The following is a 12,791-nucleotide window of genomic DNA, read 5'->3' on the forward strand; positions in this document are numbered from 1 at the left end:
GGTATTTCTTCACCTATCCGCGGGCCAACGCATGTGTAAACTTCGCCTTAAAAGCTTATTCGCCGTGCGCACAGCCTAGAGTCCCTGTCGCACCGCCAATACACCATGCAAAAGACAGTCTGCAGGCAGTGTCGCGTATTTCTTTTTTGTATGACTGTCCAGCCACATGGATCGTACAAATAACTATCTGCACATATTTCCGAGGCGCACGAGCCTATGAAGCGCACCTACTTAGAACTTACGTGAGACGTGTGCGCAGGTAAATAAGAGACCATCTCAAGTATGAGCCTTGCGAAAATGTTTATGCGGCATCACTTAAAATCCCCAATCATCCATAAATGTGTGAACTAAGTATGTATATATATATATATATATATATATATATATATATATATATATATATATACGGAGTGCGCAGTGCCGGATCTTTAGGAGTGCCGCGTCCTCGAACTCTAATTACAGGCTTCACATAATTCAACACCCACTTCGCTTACTAAAAAAAAAAAAGAAACGTGTTGGTGTGGGAAGTAAGAAAGCGGTACGAAAATTTTCTTCTCTTGCCGATAAATTTTTTATCTATATATCACTGATTTTTTTTCTGCTTTATACACCAACTCAGCTCTCCTACGTCACGCCGCGGTGGTGGCGCATCGAACGCACTTCCGGTCTGGCGCGGTGGGCAGAAGTCTCCGTCCGAGACATGCATTCTTGTGTTCTTTTCGGAGAAACCAGACAAAAAAACCTGCGTTCTCGTCAAAATGCTGCGACGGGGGCTGTGCCAAAAGAGTTTGGAAAGGTTTGAGATCAGTTTTCATGTGTTTCTGCCCGCTCCGTTCGTCCGAGTAGGTGGATAGTAGCCGTGAAAAGGGTGAACCAGACGCTGTCGAACTGCGATTGCTTGTGCGGGCAACACTTTGTGGTCGCCAGATATATTTGTTTTGTTCCAACATGAACGAGAGGAAACCGCCAAGTTGTCCGGGCCCCCCGCGGGTTCAGTGCGTCTTCAAATTCACACGGCCGCCTGATCGTTCGAACTTTCGTCTGCTCTTTTGAACTTGTCTGCTTTTTGTCGTCTGCTCGTTCAAACAAAAGCGGCCCGTAGACCAAACTTTGACCCGGTGATTGCAATAAGAAAAAATTGCAGGCCTCAAACGACTTAAGTAGGCTCGGTGTAAACAGTATATACAAGATGTTGATCATTGGTACCAGTGGCCATCACCGACTTGTTACGCTTGGTCTGTTTCCGCTTCCGAATTCCAGTATCGACGTCGATCATCGCCGCTACCTTCTACACTTTTGCAGCACGAGCGACGTTGCGACCGAAAATATATAGAAGATTCTCATCGTGGTTTTGGCGTCCATTCTGTGGCGTTCACGCGAATGAATCGCCGCGAGTCAAATTATTTACGCAAAGTTTAGCGGTGTAACGAGCCTTGATAGTTTCGCTCAGGCGATTAAAGTGGTAAGACATTGCTATGGGGACATAGATTCGACAATTCCGGCGCGAAAATGAGTATGCAGACTTACACAGACGCCGACAACGTAACATTCCAAAGGGTTGTGGACGCGGGACGCGGTGCTTCTTGCCCGCCATCCATTTCGCATGCGTTCGAACTGTCGTCTGCTCTTTCAAACTTGTCTGCTTTTTGTCGTCAGCGCGTTCAAACAACAGCGGCCCGTAAACCAAACGTTGACCCGGTAATTGCGGTAAGAACTAATTGAAGGCCTCAAAACACTTTTGAAGGTTGGTTGGGGTAAGTAGGCTAAGTGTAAACAGTAGATACAAGATGTTGATCATTGTTACCAGTGGCCATCACTGATTTGTAATGCCCGATCCTACTTGCGGTTTTCAGTATCGACGTCCACCATCTCATCTACGGTCCACGCTTTTGCAGCCCGAGCGACGTCGCGACTGAAAATAGCGAGCAGAATCTTATCGTGGGAGTCAGGCTTTACCGCCCGTTCTGCGGCGTCCGCGTGAAATGAATCGCCGCAAGTCACATTATTCACGCGAAGTTTTGCATCGTTAATTTTGCTGAAGCCGCTCAAGTAGTCAGACATTGTTAGGAGGACGTAAAATCAACAATTCTAACGCGTAAAAGAGCACGGGGACTCCCACCGGCGCCGAAAACAACGCAATGCAATGGTTTGTTTATGGGCGACGGCGGGCTTCTTGCCCACCGTCCACCGCGCATGCGCGGCGCCGGTGGCATCCGCTAGGGGCGCTCCGGTTTGTTTGTAAACATGAGTTGGTGTATACACAATTGCAAGATGGGCTACGGGGCGCTTCCATCTTGAATGATCGTGGCGCCGCCTAGCGTGCGGCGTGTCTCCGAGGGGCTGGTGTGGGTAACTTTGCCAATCGTCCAGCAAACCCAATGTGAATGCTGTGAGCGATTTCCGCTTTTATGTGTTTTGTTGACTTTTAGTAACATGTTTTCGGTTTTATTTGGTGGGTAGTTATCCCGAAGCCTTTTTAATCCGTTCGTGCGCCTTTGCGACCGTGAACAAGCCTTATATATATTTTTTCAAGCTCGTTTTCCTTTGCGCTCGAGCCATGGCGATGGTTTCGACGAGCGACGCCTGGGATTCTTTGGATTTCTTGGTACTTGACGGTAAGCTTATGTAATCATTTTGTTTACAGAAATGTAGTATAATTAATTGTAGCATTCACATTAGTAAAACCTATCAAGACGTTAGGACCGCGAGATCGAACCGTTCATGCTTTGAACTGCCGTCATGCCGCGGACCTCGGCGCGACTCGGACCTCGGGGAGTTGGAGCATAGCGTTATTGCTGGCTGCGAACACGGTCGAGCATCGCGCTTTTAAGAGCGTGCTTCGGAGTAGTAGCGAGAGCTCCGGTTGAGTGACGACGGATCACGGCAGCGGTATGCTCAAACTCCACGCGCCCGAGATGTGCTCGGGCAGTGTGCTCGGGCAGATTTGAGGTCGCACAAAGAACTGCAACTTCATTGCACATGAAAGAAAAAAAAACAAAAACAAATTGAGTACGACAGTGTGCTAGTGCGGTGGAAAGGCCGAGGCCCATGCAGGGGTCCCCCCAGGAATTAAAATTAAATGTGGTGTCTAGAAATTGTTTTTTCTTTTTTTTTTTTGGGGGGGGGGGGGGCAGAGGGAGGGGCAGGCTTGGCGAAGCGGTAGGCGGCATTGAGCTTTAGAAAAACAAGGGGGGGGGGGGTGTAGTGAAATCACTGGGCCCATGCATCTGGTGTGCCTACCGAACTGACCTATCATAGCCCTAACAAATAAAAATAAAGGGGGGGGGGGTGAAGAAGGATGACTACAACAATCATTTTACACGAGACGACAAGTTAAACAACCTTAAATGGCATGCGCTACATTATGCTGTAGTTTGCGAATGTCCTCTCGGCTGGCAGGAATCACAGCAGTCAGGGAGTCGGGCAGGTTTCTAAGTAGACATGACCGTGCTCGCTTGCGCTAGAGCTTACTGCCATTAGTTCGGTAAAATCACAATGCGGGTAAGCAGAAAATGTGCCACGCGCACTGCCCTTTAAACCGCCCAGTCGCGAAGAAAGAAAGACTCAAAATAGGAATTCTTTCAACGACTTCGCCTTACAATACAAGCCGTTTTCAATAATGTCAATCATGAGCACGAACTGTTAAAATGCAGCTTTAATTAACTCTGCCCCATGTGATCACGAGTGGCACAAACGCATTATTTAGTAGCAGTGTCTGGAAAAACATGAACTATGCTAATTCTGTTTAGGAACAAAATTTCATTACAAAGTGAAATATTGCTAAAAATAGCTTCTTTGTCCTATATCGAGAATTCAATGTTGACCGATACTTGGACATACACGAGTCGTAAGCATTGATCGTCTTTTTTATTCCTTTCAGAATCGATGTCCTACGTGCATCCTAAGGAGGTGTCAATGTGGGAGGACAATATGAAGTCGTGGCCACCCATAGAGAAGCCGGATATTGTCTTCTACTTGGTCCACTCAAAGGCCTGCGATCTTCAGGAGGTCAGAGCATACAAGAGCCTAGAGTCGTATCTCTACCTGACAAGCGGCCTCGTGGGAACTGTCCTTCACCACAGAATAAGCGACCAGCTGGGCTACTTCAAAGCAGAAGTGGGTAGATCCCAGTCCTTTAATGCTGCTCCACACAAGGCATGGGCATGCGTGCACACCACTGGTCGGGTAGTTACAGGAGGCTGTTCCTGCATGGCTGGCCAGGCAAAGGTGTGTAGCCATGTTGGGGCCATCTTGTGGAAGATGGAGCATGCCTTTGCGAACAAAATGACAGGCACAGCTTGCACCGACGAAGCTGCCGCCTGGAACCGAGGTACCAAGAAAAACGTAACGCCAACAAGCCTCGACAACATTTCGTTTGGAAAGAATGAGCAAAACACAGAAATTCTTGGGACCGTAGATGTGCTGCAGTTTCACACACATGAAGAGTACCTTCATCACATTGAAGACGGCCCCCTTGCAGGGCTCATGAAAATACCAGGGACCTTGTTTCATGAGACACTGATGGCACCTCCACGAGACCCTCCAGCAGCACAAGACCCTTCAGCAGTTCAATGCGACGCAATACCTCTTGCTCACAGCAGCCACGAAGATGCGACCACCCTTCCAAACAGCTGTCCTGCCTGCTGGGAGGCATACAACGAGCTTGTTGCCATCAGTGCACCTAGTATGGACCTGCTCTGCAAAAAAACAGCGGACCAAGGCAACTGCACACTCTGGCACGAGAGCCGCCGCATGCGGTTAACGTCGTCGATGGTTAAAAGAATACCAATACTGGCATCAACTGACCCTTCCAAGGCTGTGAAGGACATACTTCACCCATCCTTTCGAGGGATTCAAGCGACGGAGCACGGCCGCCGCAGTGAGCCCAAAGCTAGGAGGAAATTTATGCTTGACCACCAGTGCACCGTGCGACAAACGGGCCTGGTTGTTTGTCCGGAGCTCCCATGGCTCGCAGCCAGCCCCGATGGCATCATTGATGGAATTGACGCTCTTTTAGAGATAAAGTGTCCAAATGTATTGAACTGTGAAGACCTTCTAAATTCCGGAAAATACGACATAAAAAAGAATGGCAATGGCATTTTCGAGCTGCAACCAAAGGGAAGAAACAAGTTCTATTATCAAGTTCAGTTTGCAATGCACTGCACTGGAAAGACCGTCTGCCACCTCTATGTGTGGTCAGAGGGCCACGACGAGGTTGTAGTTGTCCCCTACAACAAGGACTTCATGAAGTGCCACCTACAAAGAGTGAAGAACTTCTACTTCAAGAGCCTGTTGCCGGCGTTTGTGGAGGACGTTAACTCTGGAAAGATAACGCTCTCAAATGAGTACAAGCAGCTTGCACGTATGTAATGGACCGAGGCAGACAGGCAGTGCAGTATTCTTTATTTTTTTATACAATGTGTGATGCTTGAAAGTTTTGGCAGTAACAAGTTTGATTGATCAAAAGATAGAGTTACACTTAAGCATTCCTTATGAGTTGTGAATGCGAAAGCATGCAAGCCGCTCGTCCGCTCCCTTATTCGTCCCTCAATGTAGATTAAAATCTACATTGAAATCCCACCGCGCCGTGAAAATTGGAACCCACTAATTATTCCAAAACTTAAGGTTTGACCTGAATAGCGAAATACTGAGCCCGCAAAAAATAAGTTATTTACAGTATATAAAGTTGAACAGGTGATTGCCGACGGCCCCATACTGGCAGTACCATGGAGTGAAGGCCAAAGCTGCTTGCTTGCCTTGTGAACGACACGTGACAAGGCGTGGAATGAGGACAGTAAGCTGCCATGGCCACTTCTCCAGGGTGCTGCCAGTATACAGTTGTCAGCAACCACCTTTTCACCTCCATATGGGCAAAGTGTTGGGGAGAACATCACTTTTTGATTAAAGGCCCCTTCAGGTTGCACAACCCCGCGCATACAAAAACTATGTCGCTTGCAACCTTGCGATGCTGTATGGGGAGTGCTTGCTTCAAAATCCTGTAGGATTTTATCCTATTTATTGCCCGCTCTACGTGAATTCGGACAGACGCAATCCTCCTAGTCTCCGTCACCTCTTGTTCGGATAACTGAGCCTTCCCTCGAGTGAAGGCTGGCGTGTTGAGTGCTACTCCCTTCGCTTCCATTTCGGGGTCAAGAGAAAAACCCCTGTCGGCCATCACATGATCGCCACGTTCAAAGTGTGAAATGATTCCAGAGTCTCTTACAATATGCTTGTCAGACGCCCGTCCACCGTAGACCTTGGACACGAACATCACCGATCCGTGGGGTGCAATAGCCACCAAAAACTTCACAGTGTTGTGGCCTTTGTATGAGCTATACGTCTGTGCCCGAGCGAGCAATTTTTTCGGTCGCTGCAAGAACACCTCAGTGCAATCCAAGATGCAAGTAGTGCCTGCAAAACCATTCTCCTCAAAGGATCGCGGAATGTTTCTGAAGATAGTGTCTCGAGAGAGCCACACCACTACATTCCTTAGGACTTGCCCTAGTGTAGCAAGCATGGCGCGAAAAATGTTCCCTACAGTTGAAACCGAAACCGCAAACCTCCTCGACAGATCGCCATATATAAGGCCGAGCCTCAACTTCATTAGCGTGAGCAAAAGCTGCTGCTCAACAGGCATCATAAAATTAGTTGTAGCAAACTGTGGCACAACTTTCACCAACTCCTTGAAGACGTCTGCATGGAGACCGGTATAAAAAAAGATGTCTCGATCCTCAAGGCTATAGCCACTATGAAGAGCAGGAGTCGCAGCTGGAGCTTTGGGTTTCGAGTAGGCGTGGTCGCGATGGCATGTGTCTTCCCGCTGGACCCCCTGGCGGCACACATCTGACCGAATTTGGCTGCCATGATCAGTTGCCTGTAAACAAAATCAGTCTATCAATTGAGACAACATGCTTATCGCGTTAAGCAGACCAGGCTTCTCCTCACATCGATTCGGTTTTGAATTAAACCTACTGTGTGCTCAGGAGTAGACTCCCATGATGTTGAGGCCAAATCGCTTTCGACAATTTGCTCGACCTCTTGCATGTAGTCGGTGCTCTGAAAGGAACAACTTTTTATCCCCAGCACGCAAGATATGTTTCTCACATTAAGTAGATCCTGTTGCTGCTTACGTCACTTAGATTATGTATTAGACCTACCGAGTGTTCAGGAACAGCTGGCCCTGAAGTTGAGGCTAAAGAGATGATCTGCTCGACCTCTTGCGAGGAGTCAGTGCTCTGAAAGGAATGCAACAGCATTTTATGGCCACTAAAATAAGTTAGCATGCTTGATATGTTTATTACATTAAGGGGCCCTGCAACAACTTTTTGACTGGTTTTTAATTTGCACCGAACCTGAGCGGACTGAACGTAGTAACTTAATGAAACTTTTCTTTTCTCGAATTTCGCTTTATTTTAGAAGTTATAGGCAAATTAAAATTACAAAAACAAGCAAAAAAATAACCTCCTTCATGACGTCGTTGGTCGTGGCTTGAGTGATTGTGAACTAGAGGAGAGGTAGTGAGCTCAGCGAGCGCTCACGGCTGCCGCACTCCGTGTCAACAGCTCGAGGGGGCGCCACTAAAGCATGTGTTGGATAGGCTGTATGAAGCGGGCCGTTCAGGGCGGCTTGCATTGCATCTGCTGCGCAATTAAAGACTCATTCGGCACTTCATTGGCCACAAATGACAGCAAATACGGGGTAAAGATCGGTTCAGAACAGGAGCCACTTCGCGCTGCCATACCGCCAAACATCCAAATCGCAAGCCAAACCTGTGCCGAAGGCCTTCGGAATGCTCGGAACCGGTAGGATCCTCAAGCCGGTTACGACCGTAGCGCCACCGCGTACATCCCAAACCTTTCTACACTCGCCGCTCGTCAATGCCCGATCCCACTACCCCTTCCTAGTATGCGCCGCCTTTTCCACCGCTTGGTGGCGGGTACGTCGACGAGTCATTTCTTGTTTCTGTACTTTATAAACTGCATTGGTTTCTTTTCTGATCTAAAATACTAAACAAAAACTACTCTCACAAAATAATTGAAACGGTTCGCGCCACTTATATTTTGTATTTCGACTAAAAAGAAGCTTTTCGTGGCTCTGACCAGTAGTTAGGCCAGGACCAAAGACCTCACATATCGCGCGCTTTCGGCACCGCGGGTCGCCCCCGTATGTGGAGGAGGTTTCCGCGTCGTCCCGTTAAAATAGGACGCAGTGATATTAAGTAACTCTCTCCGTGCCCGCTGGCTTGCCCGAACCCCAAGAGACGTGGAAACCGCAAAAAAGTTAGACGCTTAAATATGATTGCAGGGCCCCTTTAAGCAGATTACGCTGCTGCTCACATTAATTGAAGTATGTATTAAACGTACCGAGTGTTCAGAAGTAGCTGGCTCTGATATGGAGGCCAAGGCGATGATGCACTCGACTTCTTCGGTGGAGCTGGTGCTCTGAAATAAATGCAACAATGTTTTATGCCCAATAATTGGGGTTCCTTGTTTTCGGAGTTTATTTTTCATTAAATTCAAAGGATGGTTTTCAGAGTTTATTTTTTGCCGAAGATTCTGAGTTTATATTTATTTGATTCCCAATTCTCGGAAATTCTGAGCTTAATTTTGCAGTGTTTCCTATTAAAAACAAATAAATAAATAATAACCAGATGTAAACGTGTGCCAGATAAAAAATAAAACGCGCTTGTATCATTTAAAATTTCTTCAGTTGAGTTTGGCGCAGGTGCCATTGCCATTGGCAATACTAATTTGTCCCACGACAAACGTCGCACACAAGTGTTGCTTCGATAAACGTCGGTACCTTAGAATCAATAAAGTCCAGGGGGTAGTGGCTAGGAAGCTCGTAGTCATACCCATTTATTTTATCAATCTAGCCCGCGGCCGCGCGAGGTGGAGTGGTTAAGGATGTAATAGAGAAGTTTCAACTGCCCCTCTTCCCTATTTTATACAATCTTTATGGTCCATAGCTTTCACCGTTACAAAAACATACCCTTTCCTTTCTCTAAATCACAAATCGCATGGCTCAAACCAGAAACCAAAAGAGTGGCTTTTGTCGTGACCCGTATGTACAATGACCTGTTGCCCTGAATCAACCTTGACGAGGCAAGCAGTAAGACCCCATTTGACAACGGTTCGAAATTTGAAAGATAATTATGGTGGCATTTACCCAGGAACATTGACCCTGCGCTAATGAAATTGTAAAAAAAAAGTTTTTTTACTATTTTCTTTTTTTTTTCCGGGAAGGGGGGTGCGGCATTGGCACATAAAAATTCGGTGTTTATCGGATAAATCCCAATTGACCAGAATTTTACCGGCGGGTAATGTTCTGAGTTTTTCGGATTTATCCCGAAACACAGAACCCTACCAATAATGTAAGTTACCATGCCAGATATGTTTATCCTACTAAGCAGACCATGCTGCAGCTTGCATTAGTTAGATTGTGTAATAAACTTGCCGAGTGTTCAGGAGCAGCTGGCCGTGATGTTGATGCCAAAGCAATCTTGTGCTCGGCAGTGGAGTCGGTGCTCTGAAAGGAATGCAACAGCTTTTTATTCGGGGTGTGCAAATATTGATAATCTCGAATTCGAATCGAATATCAAGGGAAAGCACCTCCGAATATTATACTGATTATTGAATATGTAAGCAGTATGGAAAAATGAAAAAAAAAAAAGACGAACATGCGAATAATTTTGTTTTTATTATATTTTGGCCCAGTGATGACCTTTTATATTAGGAAGTAAATAAAACGATCTGTCTAAGCAGCATGTAAAAAAAATCTTCTAAATAGTCATTGCAACTTGACCAGTGATTACCCACATAAAAGGAGTAAATAAAACAATAAAACAGTTCATCAGTCCATAACTAAACAGGATAACAAAGATGCAACTGAAAATATGGTCTCAGAAATAGACTGGTATGACCTTAGAGTATGAAGGATACAACTGATACTGGGGCCATAGATAGATGACATTTAAAAATATACCAGAATATGACTATACCCGTTTTCACCTCAAGAAAAAAGCAGGTTTTGCGCATTGTTCACATGCGGTGCAAAGTAGTTCTTATGACATTTGCTTGTCGGAGGAAACAGCAATGCTTTTGGTGTTTGGAAGGTGTGTGTCTTGATAAGATAACATAGATCTAATCTAAAATTCACTTACATGTATCTTAATTATCCACATAAAGAAGGAAATTAGTAATGCTCCGCAAGGAGTCTGACTTTTTTTACGACGGCTCTTGAGGTGAAACAAGTATAGATAATACATATCAGATGTAACTTACAATTGAGTGATGCAAATTGATTGGCAAAACAAAGTGAAAAAGAAATCGAAACTACTCTGGTCTCATGAGGCAGATTTTGTGAAGTTTTTTTTTACGTTCAACGAAAACGGATACATAGCTTTCAGCAAATAAACATATTCTTATATACTTCAGATTTTTCAGGGCATGTGCAGGGTACAGATTATTTTCTACTTGACCCAATATTCGCGGTTTGTCCGAATATTTGGCCGCAGCTGAATAATCGGGAACTTCTAAGCAGGCAATTCTCCAATCGACTACGATTAGAATAAGGGAATTATTCAATTTATATTTGAATACTCGCACACCCCTACTTTTTATAGCCACTAAAATAAGCTAGGATGCAATATATGTTTATTATATTAAGCCGATTATGCTGCTGCTCACATCAATTCAGGTATCTATTAAATGTACCGTGTGTTCAGTAGCTGGCTCTGATGTGGAGGCCAAGGCGATGACGCGCTCAACTACTTGTGTGTAGCTGGTGCTCTGAAACAAATGCAACAATGTTTTATGCCCAATAATATATTACCATGCCAGACATGTTTATCCTAATAAACAGACCATGCTGCAGCTTGCATTAATTAGGTTGTGCAATAAACCTACCGAGTGTTCAGGAGCAGCTAGCGCTGATGTTGATGCCAGAGCGATCATGTGTTCGGCAGTAGAGTCGCTGCTCTGAAAGGAGTGCAACAGCTTTTCACACTCAATGCCACAAAATAGTGCTGGACGTCGAATTTTAGGCATGCGAAGTTCGAGCTCTGAAACTAAAGAGAAATCGTGTCCTGCATAACCCCTGTGGCACTGGAGGCAATACATGTGTGTTCTCAGGGGCAGATTTAGAGGGGGGGTCCGGATGTCCTGACCCCCCTCTTGATTTCTGTGTGTGTAAAATTTAGGGCGTAAAACGAAGAAGTGGGGGAGGGGGTTCCTAAACATATGGTACGCTGACCAACACCTGACCTCCCCCCTCAGGAAATTCCTGCATCCGCCCCTGTGTGTTCTAAGGATCAACTCACAATTCCGCATCCAGCTCCAGAAGACAGTTTCTTCCTCTGCAACGAAAATTATAATAGTATGTTTGTTCAGATCACAGACGAAAGCCAAGAACCAGTATTCAATCATGTCAGCGCTTACCTTTGTGGTCAGTGGTTCGCAACTGGCATCACGCATTAAACGGCGCCTCCCAACGACAACCTGTCAGAGAGCATAAGCGTTTTGGGCGTACTGTGTGTATCAGAACTGAGACACTAGTGTGATTAGGGTCACATTTACCTTACGCGCATACCCGAGAGAGAGCTGCGGGACGATATTTTCGTCCGTCTTCTCTCCAGCCACGAAATGGGCCGAACATACCTGGAATCGGGCATGAATGTTACGCAACAGGTAACGACAGCGATAAAGTTACGTTCCACGATAAAGACATGTTCTACTGACCCGAGTATGTTCTGTGGGCGTGAAATCCTTGCGGTTCAGCGCCGAGAGCCACCTTCCTTTCAATACCGGATCCTTGGGGAAGCGGTGGAACTTCACCACCCCGCAATTACATGACGTTTGTTGGTGGAAAGCGCACAACTGCTGTCTTTGATTTTTTCTCTTTCGATGATTGTTTGAACATCCGAAAACAGCACAGTGTACTCCCGACGACCTAGTTGGGTTATCCATCGTGCAGTCTACACGAAGTGCCTTGAAAAGAGCACAAGCGGGAAGAGCGCAGAACCGGAAGAACGCGAAAACAGAGACACAAGACCACCAGACAAAAGAACGACGAAAAAGACCTCGACAACTTCTGAGCAACGCCACAGAGCAGGAACTCTCTCGGCTCTCTCGTTTGAGACGATGCTCGGTGGATGGATAAATAGTAACTGTACCGTTGTACTCTTTGTAACAGGCGGTAGCCTGCGCCACCTCTCGCTAACGATAATCGTGAGAGTGGAGCGATCGTCCTAGTTTGAGAGTAGGCCTCCATTCGGCGCGCCCATCGCGCGGTTCGAGGCTAAGTCGGTACTGATGATGATTGCGCTTGCAAACGTGTATAGGCACGGTTCCGTGTTTTCGAATAAATCCGAAAAAAAAAATCCCGAGAGCACTCGTCGGTAAAATTAGAGTCAATTGGAATTTATCCGATGAACTACAAATTTCGGAATCAACAAGTAAGAAAACAAAAGTATTGTGCGAGTAATTTTGTTTTTCATATTGCTATGGACTCTTCTTTTAAATATCAGATCATTTGACAAAATGAGGTGTACCGCATACCTATAGTCAAGCTTCGGTGAGGACAACGCATCGTTGTACTTCACGATAAAAGTCACTTTTCTGAACTTTGGGTTTCATTTTTAACCGTACTATTTTTGCTTTTTAGAGAAAAGAAAAGTTGCGTTTTTTTTCACAGTGGTGGCTATGAACCCTTAGATTTTATAATGGGGGAAGAGCGGCTCAAGTTTCTATATTCCTTGCTTGGCCACATTCGTGCCCCGTGAAGTGGAATTG

General features: G+C 45.9%; 2 protein-coding genes and 1 long non-coding RNA gene across 3 annotated transcripts; all 3 read right to left on the reverse strand.

The window, feature by feature from the left end:
• Positions 1-4,930: 4,930 nt before the first annotated feature.
• On the reverse strand, positions 4,931-8,554 carry LOC120841434. Its single transcript, XM_040212323.3, has 4 exons — positions 8,364-8,554; positions 7,158-7,235; positions 6,973-7,056; positions 4,931-6,874 (listed from the first exon to the last, which is right to left on the reverse strand). The coding sequence occupies exons 1-4, from the start codon at positions 8,508-8,510 to the stop codon at positions 5,891-5,893; spliced, it is 1,293 nt and encodes a 430-aa protein (XP_040068257.3). The 5' UTR covers positions 8,511-8,554; the 3' UTR covers positions 4,931-5,890.
• An 842-nt stretch (positions 8,555-9,396) lies between these two features.
• On the reverse strand, positions 9,397-11,202 carry LOC121838105. Its single transcript, XM_042294173.1, has 3 exons — positions 10,908-11,202; positions 10,716-10,790; positions 9,397-9,528 (listed from the first exon to the last, which is right to left on the reverse strand). The coding sequence occupies exons 1-3, from the start codon at positions 11,118-11,120 to the stop codon at positions 9,397-9,399; spliced, it is 420 nt and encodes a 139-aa protein (XP_042150107.1). The 5' UTR covers positions 11,121-11,202.
• A 282-nt stretch (positions 11,203-11,484) lies between these two features.
• Positions 11,485-11,780, reverse strand: LOC115317323. The gene is made up of 3 exons (XR_005715752.3): positions 11,739-11,780; positions 11,577-11,657; positions 11,485-11,498 (listed from the first exon to the last, which is right to left on the reverse strand). It is a non-coding gene; the product is annotated as an uncharacterized LOC115317323 (long non-coding RNA).
• Positions 11,781-12,791: the final 1,011 nt, after the last annotated feature.

This window comes from Ixodes scapularis, unplaced genomic scaffold, assembly GCF_016920785.2.
Source record: "Ixodes scapularis isolate PalLabHiFi unplaced genomic scaffold, ASM1692078v2 PGA_scaffold0__279_contigs__length_252992795, whole genome shotgun sequence".
Classification (NCBI taxonomy): Eukaryota; Metazoa; Arthropoda; class Arachnida; order Ixodida; family Ixodidae; genus Ixodes; species Ixodes scapularis.

Bases quoted from the DNA above. Each gene is read 5' to 3' on its own strand.
- LOC121838105 (XM_042294173.1), bottom strand. From the start codon at position 11,120: ATGTATTGCCTCCAGTGCCACAGGGGTTATGCAGGACACGATTTCTCT. The intron at 10,791-10,907 runs GTAGGTTTATTG...CATTTGTTTCAG, and splicing joins TAGCTGCTCCTGAACACTCG to AGCACCAGCTACACACAAGT. The intron at 9,529-10,715 runs GTACATTTAATA...CATTCCTTTCAG, and splicing joins AGCCAGCTACTGAACACACG to AGCACCGACTCCACTGCCGA.
- LOC120841434 (XM_040212323.3), bottom strand. From the start codon at position 8,510: ATGAAAAATAAACTCCGAAAACAAGGAACCCCAATTATTGGGCATAAA. The intron at 7,236-8,363 runs GTACGTTTAATA...CATTCCTTTCAG, and splicing joins CAGCTACTTCTGAACACTCG to AGCACTGACTCCTCGCAAGA. The intron at 7,057-7,157 runs GTAGGTCTAATA...TGTTCCTTTCAG, and splicing joins CAGCTGTTCCTGAACACTCG to AGCACCGACTACATGCAAGA.